This window comes from Oreochromis niloticus, linkage group LG13 (genome assembly GCF_001858045.2).
Source record: "Oreochromis niloticus isolate F11D_XX linkage group LG13, O_niloticus_UMD_NMBU, whole genome shotgun sequence".
Lineage (NCBI taxonomy): Eukaryota > Metazoa > Chordata > Actinopteri > Cichliformes > Cichlidae > Oreochromis > Oreochromis niloticus.
The window spans coordinates 7,527,274-7,542,710 of record NC_031978.2 but is presented as its reverse complement, the minus strand read 5'-3'; the positions used below and the strand labels follow the sequence as shown (position 1 = coordinate 7,542,710).

General features: G+C 41.2%; 1 protein-coding gene across 6 annotated transcripts in view; it reads right to left on the bottom strand.

Moving 5' to 3' along the window:
* The window catches only part of ehbp1 (EH domain binding protein 1), a 159,240-nt gene that overhangs the window by 61,144 nt on the left and 82,659 nt on the right, over positions 1-15,437 (bottom strand). For all 6 annotated transcript variants that reach the window (XM_019366884.2, XM_025897774.1, XM_003438236.5 and 3 more), the window contains 3 exons: positions 6,969-7,787; positions 5,637-5,678; positions 4,334-4,480 (listed from right to left, as the gene is read on the bottom strand). In XM_019366884.2, coding sequence (XP_019222429.1) covers positions 4,334-4,480; positions 5,637-5,678; positions 6,969-7,787 — 1,008 coding nt within the window. The remainder of the gene's footprint in view (positions 1-4,333; positions 4,481-5,636; positions 5,679-6,968; positions 7,788-15,437) is intronic.

Here is a 15,437-nt window from a genome sequence, read left to right as displayed (position 1 = left end):
GTGATGGGGGAAGAGGGGGAGGAAGAGGTGGTTGGGGTGCTGGTCGGCAAAAATCAAACGGGACCCAATTATAGGAATCACAACGAGTCAGTGAGCAGGGAAACTCTCTTACCTGGAAAACACCGAGGCATTTGCGTGCACTCTTGAACGCATTCCACAAGCAAAGCACACACATACTCAAAGACACACACACACAAAATAAAAAAAGACGTTCAAATATGCACAGGTGCTACAAATCTGCACACACACACATACACACAAGTTTCTGCTTTACAGTTTTCTGCAAAGGAACACACATAGTTGCACATTTTGCTTTGTGGGTCCACATGCACACACACTTCTCCCCAAACCAAGTGTGGATCCTGATAATTAGCCTGGCCAGGCCGGTGTGAAATTACTGTTCTCATCTGCTAATGGATGAGAAGACCTGAAGTGAACAGACACACAGAGACACGCACAGACACACACCTCCTATTAAAATAATAACAGTGGGAAAGTCCAAAGAGCAAAAGAAAGAATAAAACCAAAACTGGGGATGTCAGGCCTAAGGACAAAAAAAAAAAAAGTCTAGATATTTTTAGGAAAGCTCATTAATTACCTATCTGGCTACTGCTTAGGTAGGGGGTGGTGACATTACGACATTACAAGACATCTGCACCACTGACTACTGATGTGTTGTGAAGGCCACCTATGAGGAGGAGGAGGAGGTGGTGAGGCCAACGCTGGTGAGCACAGAACAATTAGTAGTACTGGTCATCCATCAAAGACTACAGAGAGAGGACAGACAGAGATAAATAAAGAGATGGGAAAGGAAAGAACTGGGGCTAGAAGTCAAAAATCTGACATGAAAGAGAAATGGAGTGAAGAGGAGAGAGAAAGACTAAGAAGGCAGGGAGAAGGAGAGGAACCTGTGACCTTAGATGAAAGAAGCAGTGACTGTGGGCTACAATTAGGGATGGCAGGAGGGAGAGCATAGGTCAGGAGAACAGGGCTACACACACACACACACACACACACACACACACACACACACACACACACACACACACACACACACACACACACACACACACACACACACACACACACACAGAGCAAACAAGTGTCTAACATATTGTTCGTGCTATGTTCACATGAATAGATGAAGACCTGATTTTAGTACAGATAGCTAGTATAGCTGAGCTCTATGGGTTCAGTCAGTGTGTTAGTTTGTATATGTTTCTGAGGTTTCTGTCACATTTAGTGTTAGCTGTGGGGAAAGAAGGTTTCAAACCTAAAACCTAAGTAACAACACTCAAAGGGAGCATTTCTTATAGAGGTTAGACTGATGGTTGTCTCTGTGGATTAAGAACATGGAAAATTCTGAGGTGAATTTTAGATTCATGACTTCTTCTAGGATGAGGAATTTCTAATCCTACAAGATGATGTCCTACAGTGTTAAATAATAAATAACGTTTGCTTTTTTTAATGTTTAACACTCTGGGTAATCAATCTCCAATTAATCGCTGTTTCACACCATCCCACTTAGACAACATTTTGGCCTGGCTTTGATTTTTTTAATTTCTATATTAAATCTCACCTATGTTGATCTTCTTTTGATCTAATTAGTGCACAAGTGTAAAAACAGGAAAAATTAAATCGCTTAAAAACGCCAGAAAAAAACAGCCGTTTTAACTTCTAACTTCTTTGGAGCTGGTAGACAAAATAAGTAATAGCTCATTTTATCTCAGAATACAACTCCTGAAATACTGCTGACCAGTGTAATATAATTAGCACTAAAACTACGAGTTTTCTGGAGTATCAGTTTTTCGATAAAAGAGAACTGCATTATCATATAAAAATCCTGACAGCTGCAGCTTTGTGTAAGACATGATTTCATTTAAAAGATGACACTTGATGACTCATTTGTCGTTTGTGCTTTGAAAGCTATACGCTAAAGCAGCTAATGTAAGCCCCTCCTTTCCCTCACATTAGCCATTTCCCTTGAAGAACGAAGCCTGCTTTAACTGAATTAAATTATACCTTATGCATGCTAAACCGCAAAGCACCTACTTAGACAGATGGAGAGTTAAATGGGAAAAGCTTGGGCCTCTCCAGCTGATAACACAGACACACACACACACACTCATGCTAATCAAAACAAGACATCAAGTAATCTAATCTGAATCACTAACAATTATCAGCACATTGGCCTCGAGGCCAGTCGTATTCCTTTGATCAATGTTTTCTATTAAAAAAAGTGTAAACAATTCAATATCTCCCTCCCACCGCTCCTGCTTCCCTTCCTTTTTTATGCAGAGGAGTGTGTGTGTGTATGTGTAAGTAAGTGTGTGTTTAGGGGTTATTAACCAATTGTCCTTGGAAATGAGTGAGGAAATAAGGAGGAGAGAGAGAAAGAGTGGAGGGGTGGGTTTGCCTACTTTAAGGAGCTAATCTAAGTGAAGTCCGCCATCTTGCCAGACAACAAGGGACAGAAGAGGACCTTTTTTTGTGGCTAAGGAAATATATCAGCACTGCAACAGCTTTGAAAAACTCTTTTAATTTGCTTTCTTCCACTGAAGACTTTTAACGCCTCCCAGTCCTTGGAAGGTCCTCGTTTATTTCCTCAGATTATGCTGAACTGGTTATTCCTGTGGCCGGCGCACAAACATGAACAAACACTGACAACACACACATACACACTTTAAAAACATCTAATTCAAGGGCATATTTCTCTTTAAGGATTCAGGGAGCAAACGCAGGGGCATGTGGCTGCTGCCTTTTAGATATTTCATTACCAAAAGGTATTTATTTCATTTTACCCTCAAATCCCTTGTTGTCACAATTCTCACAAGACCATATTTTTTTCTTAACCCTCCCCCTTTCCTTTTCTCTGAAATATTTGGAAATGTAACGGAGGATTTGACCACAGTGCTTTCCCAGGGTAACTCCTGGTTCATCAGTGTGCCCCCTCCTCCCAGTATATTATGTTCAGTGGACCGTGCTCAGTTCAGAGCTGGCAATTTCACTCGCATCTTCTCTAGTCTAGTTTGCTTCGCTACAGCGATTTTTGGCCCCCTTTTTTTACCATGAATGTACTTTTGCTGACAGGTGTTTGTGTACAACATTTACTCAGTGTTCAGGGGAAAGTGAGGGGGCAGCAAAATTGGTGGGGGATGTCATAAAAATTGTGCAGAGTCAAGATGACCAAAGAGAGAGTCTAAGCAGAGAGAGAGCACGAGAGAGAGGGGGGAGACATGTTTATGGTGAGAGGAGAGAGCGGAGGAGTCCATCCATATTTGAGCTTTCCACACTGACATGTTCAGGACACAGAGCAGAGTGTAAGTGAGTCTCAGCAGAAGTTAATAAGGAAAAGTCTTCTCTCCTTCTCAAAGCCTTTCCTTAAAGTGTTCACCAAAGTGGGCTGCCAGAGGATGAGACAGTTTGGACAAGCTTTTCCAGCATGTTGGAAGCGCAGTGAGCAGCAAATAGAGAGACTGTGGAAGTGACACGAGGGCGCTGAAGAGGTTGGGGAGGTGTGGGGTCACCCTGTTAGCTTTCCCTGCACACTGACGTGATGCCATACAACAAGCAAGTTTTTACTCACTACACAGACCTTATTCAGACCTTATGTAGCTTTCTTAGGAGTTGTGCCACTCTGTTTTTAATTGGACTACTTTGACTCAAAGGCTATTTCATGTGCAAGTGACGAAACTCCTTCGTTATGTCATTATCAGTTAAGCAGAAAAAAAGCCTGGAGATGATTTTGCGTGAGGTGCTTGCATTTGGAAGATTTTGCTCTCCATGCAGGTGAAACAGGCTATTCTTAAGCTGCGAAAACAGAAAAAACCCCATCTGAGAAACTGCTACAATATTAGGAGTGACAGTTTGGTATGTCCTGAGAAAGAAATAAAGCACTGGTGAACTCAGCAACGCAAAAAGACCTGGACGTCCATGGAAAACAACAGTGGTGGATGATCACAGAATCATTTCCATGGTGAAGAGAAACCCCTTCACAACAGCCAACCAAGTGAACAACACTCTCCAGGAAGATTTATCGATATCCAGGTCTACCATAAAAAGAAGACTGCATGAAAGTAAATACAGAGGGTTCACTGCAAGGTGCAAGCCAGTCATACGCTTTAAGACCAGGCAGGCTAGATTGGACCTCAGTAAAAAAAACATCTAAAAAAAAGAAACCCCAGCAGAGTTTTGGAAAAACATTCTTTGGGCAGATGAAACGAAGATCAAACTCTACCAGAATGATGGTAGAACAGAGACAATTTCATTCTTTTAAGTGGACAATACCAACACTTCCAATCCCACACAGACAAAAAGGAAGGCTTGGACTTACATCACAGACACCTGCAGCTCTGTTTGGTGCAGCTGCAGCTGAGTTGGAGATGTATTTGTTGCCGGCTTTCATTGCAGCATCTCTGCGGGCCTGCTCCAAGAGGAGTCTGGCTCTCTCCTTCAACTCCTCCTGACGAGAGAGGACCTTCTACACATGTGAAAAGAGAGAGAATACACTCAGGAAACTAAAGCTTTTGTAACCGAAACTGGGAAGGATTCGTTGTAATCACATTGTGCCATAAATAAGGTAAGCTCCCTCAGCCAGGCCTCAGTCACACAGACCTACAGACCGGTGACCCCCTGGCATACTCCAGGGTTGATTGGTGAGTGATTGCTGGAGGTTGCGGGTTCCCCATAGGTGAAACTGGTTGCAGAGAGGGAGCTGAACTAAAAATCTTGTGATTTCTTTGGATGCTAGCAGATTGACGTGGTCAACTTTGGTTTTCATGGAGGATGCCGACTTGTCTGCAAACTTGTCTCTACCACAGAGCGGTAGTGAAACTTTGTTGTGCATTACCACTAAAACTAACAAGTTTCAAATGGGGCAACTTTTGCTTTTTATGTTTTAAAAGTCAGTGTCTTCCACGCAAACCAGTGACAACCATCAAAAACCGCTAGTGGCCAAACAAACTGCAAAGAGGTTTGTAGTGCGACAGCCTCCAGCAATCACTCGCCAACCAAAGGTGGAGTAACCATTTTTCTCTTTGGTGGTTGCCAATGTGGCATAAGCATGCATGCCAGATAGAGGAAAAAATTATGGAATGTTTTATAATAATATATAGCTTTTTTAAATCTAACTTTCTTAATGATATAAAAATAAAATCATCTTTGGTACCCATACCTAGTATAGCACCTGGGTAATAAGTCACCGAAGATAAAAGGAGGTTTTATACTTTCTGCATCCACGAGTCCGCTAGGGTCTACCTGGGAAGCCCAACGGGGTCCATGTTGATGCTAACGGGCCTGCCTGGATTTTGTGACTGCCTGGACTTGTTCACTAAGAATTTATATCAAAATACACCACCTATGCATGGACCCAGGCAGTTGACTTCAAGTGGACTTTAAAAAAGTATAACAGGAATGACTACTCAGCCTTTGGATCTCCAACTGTCCGTGTTTTTGCCCTATTGCTCAAGACTGCGGCCACTTCCTATGTAAGGTAGCTTCTCCTTATAATTAACTACTTGCTGATCAAGGTCTAAAGTACTAAAACTTTGTAGATAAAAAGATTGTTGCTAGTTAGAGAGAGTGTGGAAATCTGCCTGTATTTTCAAATCAATCCATTTCTTTTAAACCATACTCACCTTCTCAGCTGGGGGGCTCGACACAGGGGCAGGTGGTGGCTCCTAAAAAGAAAATAAAACATGAGTGCGGTGGTCAAAGAGGCACTCCTAATTTTGAAAGTATTTCCCCAGAAGAATGAAACCAATAATTTTGTTTAGAATGGTGAGTGATGTGTTTATCTTCAGCAGCAAACTATCACACCAGCGGCTTTCACATTTCTTTACTGGACATGCAGCAAGTGGGGGATTAATTCAGCCCTATGCTTTTCTAATCCAGGAGCAGGTATGTTCCCTATGATACGCACTCTATGAGGGGCACCTGGGCTCATAGCCCTGTCTGGGTCCATTTGTGTGGAGAGCATGACGGCTTTGGCAAATAAGCAAACCACACACTGAAGTCAGAATTTTATCTGCAAGGTAATTCTGGGTGTATTGTAAGCAGAGCTTTTACATTTAGCAATATTACCCCAGCTGCTTGTATAACTGAAAAATGTTTATCCTTTCGACGAGTTAAATCTGGCCTGGATACATCCTGCTAACTAGATAACAGCAGATCAAAATGGGATGTCATGACTGTCATAGCCCCCCGCTTGCCCCGTGACCTTTCGACTTGTAAACAAGAAGCAGTAATCTGGGGTTAACCAACGCAGGCAGCAGTGCATTCAGTGTGATTGTGCACGCACACGCAGATACAGGTGTGCGTCACAGGGTGTGTGTGAGAGACGAGATGATGTGTGCTCTGTGCAAAGCATCGCCACGCCTGAGCAGTCACGGTGCAACTGCCATCAACTGCAGGGATGAGAAATATAATGAAAAATATAATGAAATGTCAAAGCAGGGGGTTCTCCCAGTGCCTTTCATAGTCGCCACGTGTTAAAGGCTCGGCCCAGACGCGTCTGGTTCTTGGCTACAAGACAGGTGACGACAACATCTAATGCAGAACGGGAGAGTTTCAGTACGGTCATCTCTGCAACCGCATCAACGAGGTCGGGATTTGAAGCTTAGTGAGCGTCAGGAGGGAATGAATGTTCACCGTATCCTCTGTCTTTGACTGATGTAGCTGTGTAAGTTTCAATCAAATTCAGGGGTGCAAGGATAAAAATGAGCACAATTCATTTAGGGGGGAAAGCAGGAACCTGCACGTAAACGCTGTCAGAATCTTAATACCTGCATTAAGCAGTTAGAATTAGTCCAGATCATGCAGACTGACCCAGAGGTGTTTTAAGGCGCTGGATTCAAAATTAGATGTGTGTAATTTAGTTGATTACTTTCCAAGGTCGTACATTTACAATATTCAGGAAACACTACAGTGTGTTAATAAAGTATAAAATGTTAGGCTTCATGTGTATTTACCTGTTTGACGGGGGCATCTGTATGATTCACTGGAGAAGAGCTGGTGTCTGATGCAGGCTCAGACTCTGAGTGACGCAGGCTTGCCCTCTTTTTCTTGATGAGGTCGGCATCCCTGTTGTAGGAGAAGCCCAGTTTCGTGTGGGGTGGTGAGTGGGACAAAGGAGCTCCTCTCCTGGTAGGAGACGCTGGTTCGGGAGCTCCCTCTCCTCTCTGCTCTCCCGGGTCATTCTTGTTTTGCCTTTCCTTCTCCATCTCCCTCTCCACTTGCTGTGGTAATTCACTAAGGTCTAAAGTGTTTGCTTTCTGTAGATTTCCCCTGTCCTCAGAGCCTGACGCCGTCACATGGGTTGAGTTTGTTGCTGTGGAAGCTAATACTGTGCGTGGCGATGGGACAGGAGGCGAAGACTGCGATGGCCCTGGAGTCATCAAGCTGGCCGAAACTGCTCCTACCTCGGCCTTCAAACCTTGCTCCTTCACCTCTCCCTCAGTAGCTTCAGCTCCGTTAGATTCAGTGGTGGCACCGCTGGCAGAAGCAGCAGCCTGAGAGTCAGCCTTGCGGTGCTGCACATCGTTCAGTTCAGCGTAGAACTTGTCCTGGTCTATGGATGCATTTGTATCAGTCTCAAAGTCACCCACTTTGTAGGTGCTACGGTTGCTGTTGGCCTCTATCTGCACCACGTTCAGCTCCTCGCCAGAGAAATGGGCCCGGATCTGATACAGGTAGGTCATTACTGTTAGTTTGTCAGGAATGGCCAGCAGCACCATATCGGATGGCTCCAGGAGACGAGAGATGCCGAGGCTGGCGAAGCCGTCATATGCCTATCGAAACAAGTATGAGAATGGACAGACTTTCAGAGTATTCTTCATCACAACGAGGGCAGAGAGGGATCAAAGGGTAAATAGTGAGACAGGAGAGGCATGCTTTCTTTTTTAGACAGATTATATTTGGTGCATTGCATACATGACCTAAGTGTGTTCGCATGTGTTTGTGCGTGAGCGACACTTTTGGCATGCCTGCTGACAGGCCACGTCAGGGATGGTTGTCCCCGATAAGGGACGTAGATACCCCAAGACAGAGAGCTTAATCCCGAAGTGTGTGTGAGTGTGTATGTGTGTGTCCTTATCGCTCCCCTGCATCAACATGCCCACGCTCTCCGTCACGCGTGTAATTGGTCTGATTAGAGTCTGATGAGAAAATACAGGTGTGATTATCAAGCGACACACGAAAAACCAATCCCCCATCACAAGATAGACTGAGACAGAGAGACACAGAGAGAAGGGATGAAAACCATTATCGCAGCCAATGACAGGTAAATAAATAGATTAACAGCACACAAACACACAACCTCCATTCCTGCGCACACACAACCTCGTCATCCATCTCTCTCAGGTATCACAGCTTGTATCTGGCCTGCTTGATAGTGTTGATCTAATTCCAACCTGTTGCAGCACCCGTTTGTTTCACTGCCTCTGTTGATCTGCTCAGTCTATCACCCCCCCCGACTTCCACCAAACCCTCCTTGATGGTTTTAATTTTTTTTCCTATCCTAGAGTTTGTTTTGAAGAGCCTGCTTAACCATTTACCATTTTGAGTTCTGTCCTGCTTCTTCACAGTCTGCAATTTCTTGTGAAACTATCCTCTAGAGACATTTATTCTGGAGAATATCGTAAGAAGCAGGTCGGGATACGGTCCAAAGTTGTGTTTTCTCACATGTAGCACACAGCAGGAGATAGTCTGCTTCACACCCACTCTCACTAGTGGGAAAAAATCCAGTGGGTTGTTCCCTGGATAAAAATGTGCACCTGCATTATTCTCACATGGGGCCTTTCTACTAGTGAGCTGTTGGTTAACTCTTTACACCTTGAAAGCCTACTAGGAGTAACCCTCAAAGCTCTTTTCTGAATTGTGTGGTCTCTGTCATATTTTTGGCCTGCTTACAGAATTAAATCATACTGTATCAGTAGTTAGAGGTGCCTATGTAGTGACAATGCCTATGCACGGAACAACTCCCAAACTGCTCTCAAAGCTGTCAAACCACGTCCTATATATACTGAGGTGTTTTTACTGGGGGGGGGCAGGACTGAAAAAAACTGATGTTTCTCTAATGACAACAGCAGGCTGGACCCAAAAGCCAGGTAGACTCCCATGTTAAAATGCCTAATTTCAGTCACAGATATAAGCATCTTTACACCCTGGTACAATGCAGTCTTTCTATAGCAAATTTCCCACTTTACAAAAACTGCAGATCAGGGTTTTTTTGTTTTATTTTATAACTTACTTGTTTCAGTTGCATTAAAATCAAAAGTCTGAATTTGGTTTTAATGCAAGACCAATTTCACAGACAGGTATGCCTATACTTCAGCTATACCCATCTGTGCTAATGACAGCTACCATAATGGACCTCACAGTGTCTTTGATGTCTTCTACCAACATGTTCGTCTAAAAAAAGGCAACTTCTGGTTGTCCAAAAAACAAAAAAAACAAAACAAAAACAAAAAAACCCCAAAGGGAGTAACTTGAGGCAACCACAACCACTTGTTGACATCACAGCAGCTACTTCCTTGATGCTCCTGCACAGCTCCATAAATGTGTAGCATCGGGACTTCATCAGTGACCTTGGCTTCAATGTTGATCTCTAAGCAGCTGCTGTCACCTAAAAGCTCTTTATTGTGACTTTTTAATCACTCTGTGAAAGCTACAAAGCCTATTGCACTTTTTTTTTTTTTTTTTTTACCAATTTAAAGCATTTAATTAATTTTCTTTTAAGAGATGTTAAAAGTACATGGTTTACGATGTAACTATGGCATGTATGCATGCTTTTGCAGAGTTCATATACCTGAGACGTTTCTCAATTTACAATCAATTGTTAGAAGGATTGTTTTTCCACTTTCACCTGTTTGGTTCATTACTATTGATAAAAAAGTAACCATGGGTAGAACAAGTATACTCACACAGGAAAATGAGGTCCATGTGAGTGCATGTACACAAAAACAAAGCAGGAAGAAAAGAAGAGACGGCGGGAAAAAAGAAAAGGGAGAACAGAGAGGCGTTTGCCTTTGCTGCGAGCCTGTTTAAGCCCCCCCCCCGCCCCTTTTCCCTGACAGGACTGTGAAAGAAAAAAGAGAAAAGAATATGACGAATAAGAGGGCCTGATTGGGTTTCTAACACGTATTCAGGGGAGCAAAGTGTGCTTGCATTGTTTCCCTCTTGCCCAGGGTAGGCTGTGAAAGAGAGCGACAACTTTGCTGCTCAATAGGTACAGAATGAAAGAATAAGAGAAAGAAAAAAGCGAGAGTGGGAGAAAGTGAGAGCTGCATGAGGAGGAGGAGGAGGACGGGAGGGAGGCTCTCGAGCTGGGTTTTGTTTCAGGGTCGATGTTAGTCTTGACATGCGCTACAGTCTTTTCGACCTCAGTGTCATGCTTTATTCTTCTTATATCTTCTCTTACAGCTTGAAAAGTATTGGTCGTATCGTACTGAGACAATGATGACTACTGAGCAAAGGCCTGTTGTTTTTAAGGGGATGGTGTTCAGTGGTGGTAGCCTGCAGTCTGTGACACAGAACTACAGCATCTCCAGTAAAGTAAAAAATAAAGTGGCAATATTTTGTAATTGTCAACAAAACTACCAAAACAGAGATGCCAAAATTAATAATGTACCTCTTTCTCACTTATTTCTTTCTTAAAATAACTTTTTAAAGTAACTTTTAAAATACATGTATAGCTTTTAAATTTTAAAAACAGTGAATATAACCATAATCAAGCATACTCATAGTGGACTGAAACAGTTATAAAGAGTAAAAAAGATGGATTGAGCAACCTTTATGTCACCCATTGGTTTGAAGCTTCAATATTAGCATTTTGTTTGCCATTTTAGAGTTAATGGGGGTCAAAAATGTAAAAAAAAAAAGTGTACGTGTCCAAATGTTTGATTAGATCTTAATTTTAATTCAATTTTATTTATATAGTGCTACATCACAACAATATTTGCTTTAAGGCACTTTATATTGTAAGGTAAAGACCCTCAATGAAAGCAAATATCAAGTGCAACAGTGTGGCTCCATTTAGGAAGAACCAGAAGTGTTAAAAAGAGCTGAGGAGATATGGCTGGGCTAGGAAATTTAATAAAATAATCTATTATCAAGCTTCAATGAGTCTTATCATAACTATATCATTATTATTATTTTTATTTATGTATCTATTTATTTTTACTAACGAGCAAAATCCCATCCTACGGGCCTTTGGCGCTTTTTTAAATTCTCCATTCTGTTTTTAGTACAAACAAAATCTACTGGATACAAATTTTGGTGGCTGTTAAGTTACATACAGGCGATGTACGTCATAAGTGAAATGTGAAAAAAAAAAAAATGGAAACAGAACGTAAACATCACATTTGCAGAGGGATAATGAATTGAATAACTTATATACTTGGGACTTAGGATTTATAATAAATCTTTTAAAAATATACAGATGTTAATAATTACTGTATCTGTGATGACTGCATTTACATAAACAGACTACGATCATTACAGTAAGATAAAAACAAAATACAATAAAACACTTCTATATGATTCTACAAGTATGTATGAGTATGTATGTATGTTCATAGGGCCTGCTACAAATATATGTGAACGCATACTAGCAACCCTAATAATATTAGCCAAGCAAATTTATGTTAAATTGAAAAAAATTTAACATAAATTTTTTTCAATTGGGGTTGGGGTGGGATGGGGTTTTTGAAAAAAACCCCATCCAACTCTGGATACACTTAGCTTGACAAAGCTAACTCCTCATTCAGAACACGCTAATAGCTCAGTCACATGAATAAATACAGGACCTCAATCTCCATGTATCTACAAAAAATTGGTGGTTGCCTGATTGTATTGAATTTTTCCCCATTCTGTAACTAATTGCAACTTCTGTTGACTAAATGGTTTCCCAGAGTTTGAGTGTGTTGCACACTTATGAACCCTTTTGATCACACAGGCCACCTGACAGGAAGTAACCTTTCTGGAAACAGTCACAGTCTAACTTGGACTGATTAAAATCACTCTCACATTGTAAAATAAAAAAAATAATAAAAAAATATGAATCACAATAATATTGTATTATGTCCTGTGATAACATATCACAGGATGCCTGGTGATACCCACCCACTAATGCATACATTATGTATGAGACCTGCTGATATACATTCCCCCATATAGTTTAGCCAGTACAGTTGCTCCAACCCTTTGTTTATAACACTCTCAGTATTGTGCAGTACATGCAGCAGTGTATCATCGCAAAGGAGTAGAAGGTGGTGTTGAATTAAGCTCCATCTTCATGGTAGTCTTTCATCTAGTTTGTGTAATCAACTACGTGAAAGGTTAATACTCACCCCACTGACCCCATTCCTTAAAAAAATAATTTTAGCATACTTCAAGTGTAAAAGGGTTAAAATAATCTCTCTCATTAATTTATTTTTTATGGCATTTAAATTATGTTGTTTGATATGCATCGTTGACTTATTTCAACAAATGCAATCCCTCTTTTGCTCTCCACAAGGTTTAACCAGATACAGCCAAACCCCGAGTACAACTGACCAACAGTACACCAGCTTAACTACTACAGAAAGCATCTAGGACCAAAAATCTTTTCCTTTACATATATATATATATATATGTATGCAGAATCTCTTTATAGAGATTAGGCCCCAAAACTATGTTCACAACATTTGAAACTGTATAAGAAGCGGGAAAGACTTGATCTTCTTTGTTTAACAAACACTGGGAGTTGCATTTTTTGGGCCAGTAACAGTATCACACATTTTGGAGAATATCTAGTTTTCTCACTTTCCATCAACCTCCTGACAAAGCTCTGGGTCTGGACTAAATGTCACCGCCGCCTGCCCCAGGCCGCTGCTCCCTGCTCCCCCTCCACTCCCTCTCATTGACTGACAGCTATCTATCGCTGTCAATCATCAGCACCTCCTTCCTTCAGCCCAACCCCTCATGGTTGCGCTCAGGGCGATTTAGCCTGGTGCTTGGTGCTACACTATCAGATGGCATGACAAATTACTTCTCCTTGGCCTCATTACACACACACACACACACACACACACACACACACACACACACACACACACACACACACACACACACACACACACACAGACACGACACGACAGAAGCAAAAGGTCCAAACATATCGATGCTCCAAAGTCATAAAACATACAAAACCTCTACAAATTAACATGCAAACACATACCGTTTGATAACAGATCATTTCAAAGGCTGTGAATGTTCTAAATTATTCACTTTCTCTCCTTTTTTTCTACCCACCCCCAATATTGATTGCCCTTATCTGTCATAATTCAGCACAGTCTGAGCTCATTGCAATCACTTTTCACAGATAGACGGTGAGAGGAGGGGGCCATGTCTATCAACTGCCCATGAAAAGCAGAGATAGTCGTCGTTTCTCTACATTTCTATTCCCGTTCTCCATTCAATAAATTCTATACTTTCCAATAACGCATCAGGAATCAGGACTGAACAGGTTCTTCTCTTTTCATCAGTCTCTTTCACTCAGATCTGTACACATTTATGATTTCCTCTTAAAACGTTTTCTTTCTAAACACCCATTGTCAATTTTTGGTTGTTTTTCCTGCTTTGGGGTCCTTAATCTGCCACACTATGCTCTCTTCCACTGTGCCTCATGTCAGCATTTTCTTTTTATGATGGTCAACTTTCTCTATTCAAACACCCTCAGGGTGCTATATGACACCACCCAGTGCAGTACTTATCTTTCTGCTCTCCTGAACCACCTGGCTTTCACATCCAATCAGTCACTTGCATTTACAGTTGTGCAGCAACGCTGGAGATGTGATACAACACCTTCCAGATACTGCATCTCATAGCATTTGTTCATGATTGGATTTTGAAGCTAAATTAATCTAGCAACCAAAATAAAGCAGCATGCAATGCCAATATTTGACTCAGCACAATCCAGGAGGAAGCACAAACTTACAGGAGTATTTTCTTTGACTGAAAAATAAAAATAAATTCCACCATCTTCACTTGCTGCTATCTTTGATATTTTAGTGCTTTGTTTTTCTGAGGGCCTTGCTCTCATTGTTCTGAAATGTGAATCTACTGTCTGAAGCAGTTTCCTTATATGAACAGAGGTGCATGTGAAAACAAATGTTCAGCTCACTTGGGTCAGACATTAAACTGCCAGATTCTAGAGGTGGGGGAAAAAATCGATACTGTGTAGTATCGTGATATTTTGTTTGCTAATAATGTATCGATACAGGGACAGCAGAAATCGATATTTTGTTACAAAAGTTTTTGTGGAGCTGATCAACATGCTCTGAAGTCAGAGCATGTTGATCAGCTCCTTTTTCTGAGCAAGAATCCTGACATTCCTTCACTGTCCAAATGTGTTTAACTTTTTTTTTATGGCAGCAATAAACATGACAGTTTGCTTATTTTAATTTAAGACATGTTTTATTTTAATTAAGTTTAAAACTTTTTTATTTAATGTAAAATAATATTTTATTTTAATTTACTTTCAAATTCTTCAGTTGCTGAAGGGGTTGCATAGTTTTCACAAATTGCATAGTTCAGAATAGCCATAATTGTACCAGATGGTTGCATTCAGTTAAGTTGGACTAGACCGTAATACAAACCGTTCAGTTTGTCAACAATAAAACTGACTGAAATGAGAGAAAGACTGAGTGTGAGACTTTGCTATTAGATAAAATGAATATTAATAAAGTTTACCTTTATGTACAGAATCTGAATATCGCAAAATATTTTAAAAAATTGCAATAATATCGTATCGTGTGGTAAGTATTGTGATAGTATCGTATCGTGGGATGTATGGTGATTCCCACCTCTACCAGATTCCCAGCATAAAGTCTGAACCACATCTGTATGAATAGACTGTGCTGATGAGACAGTAAAGTAGATGGTCAGGTGAATTCACAGCTAGCAGGCGGTCACTCCATGTCCTGTCTTCCTCCATTCCAGGCAGCACATTCACCTGAACCAAGTATTTCTACAAATGATGAAGCTAACAGGCGATCTTTCTGATCAAAGTCTTGTGATAAAATATGTAAATATGATCACCGCCCTTTTATGCTATGGATGACATTTAGGAGCGATGGGGTCAAATCTCTCGATGAAATGTTCACTGGTGCTGGGTACTAGTTTGGACTGCCTCAACGCTTTTGACGACCGCCTCTGTGGTCTAATGATGAGTTTTGACACCTCAGTATATCGCCATAAAAAGGTGGTTTGACAACCATTGGAAGACTTTCTGGGTTTTTCCAAGGGTTGCTCCACAGGCAGAGACAACCGTCACTTAATTTCTGATGCAAACAGAAACATTTCTGTTCTATAAGCAGACATGAAATATGACAAAAACGGTTCAGTTAAAAAAAAGAGCTTCAAGGTTTACTCCTAGTAGGCTTTCAAGGGATAAAGAT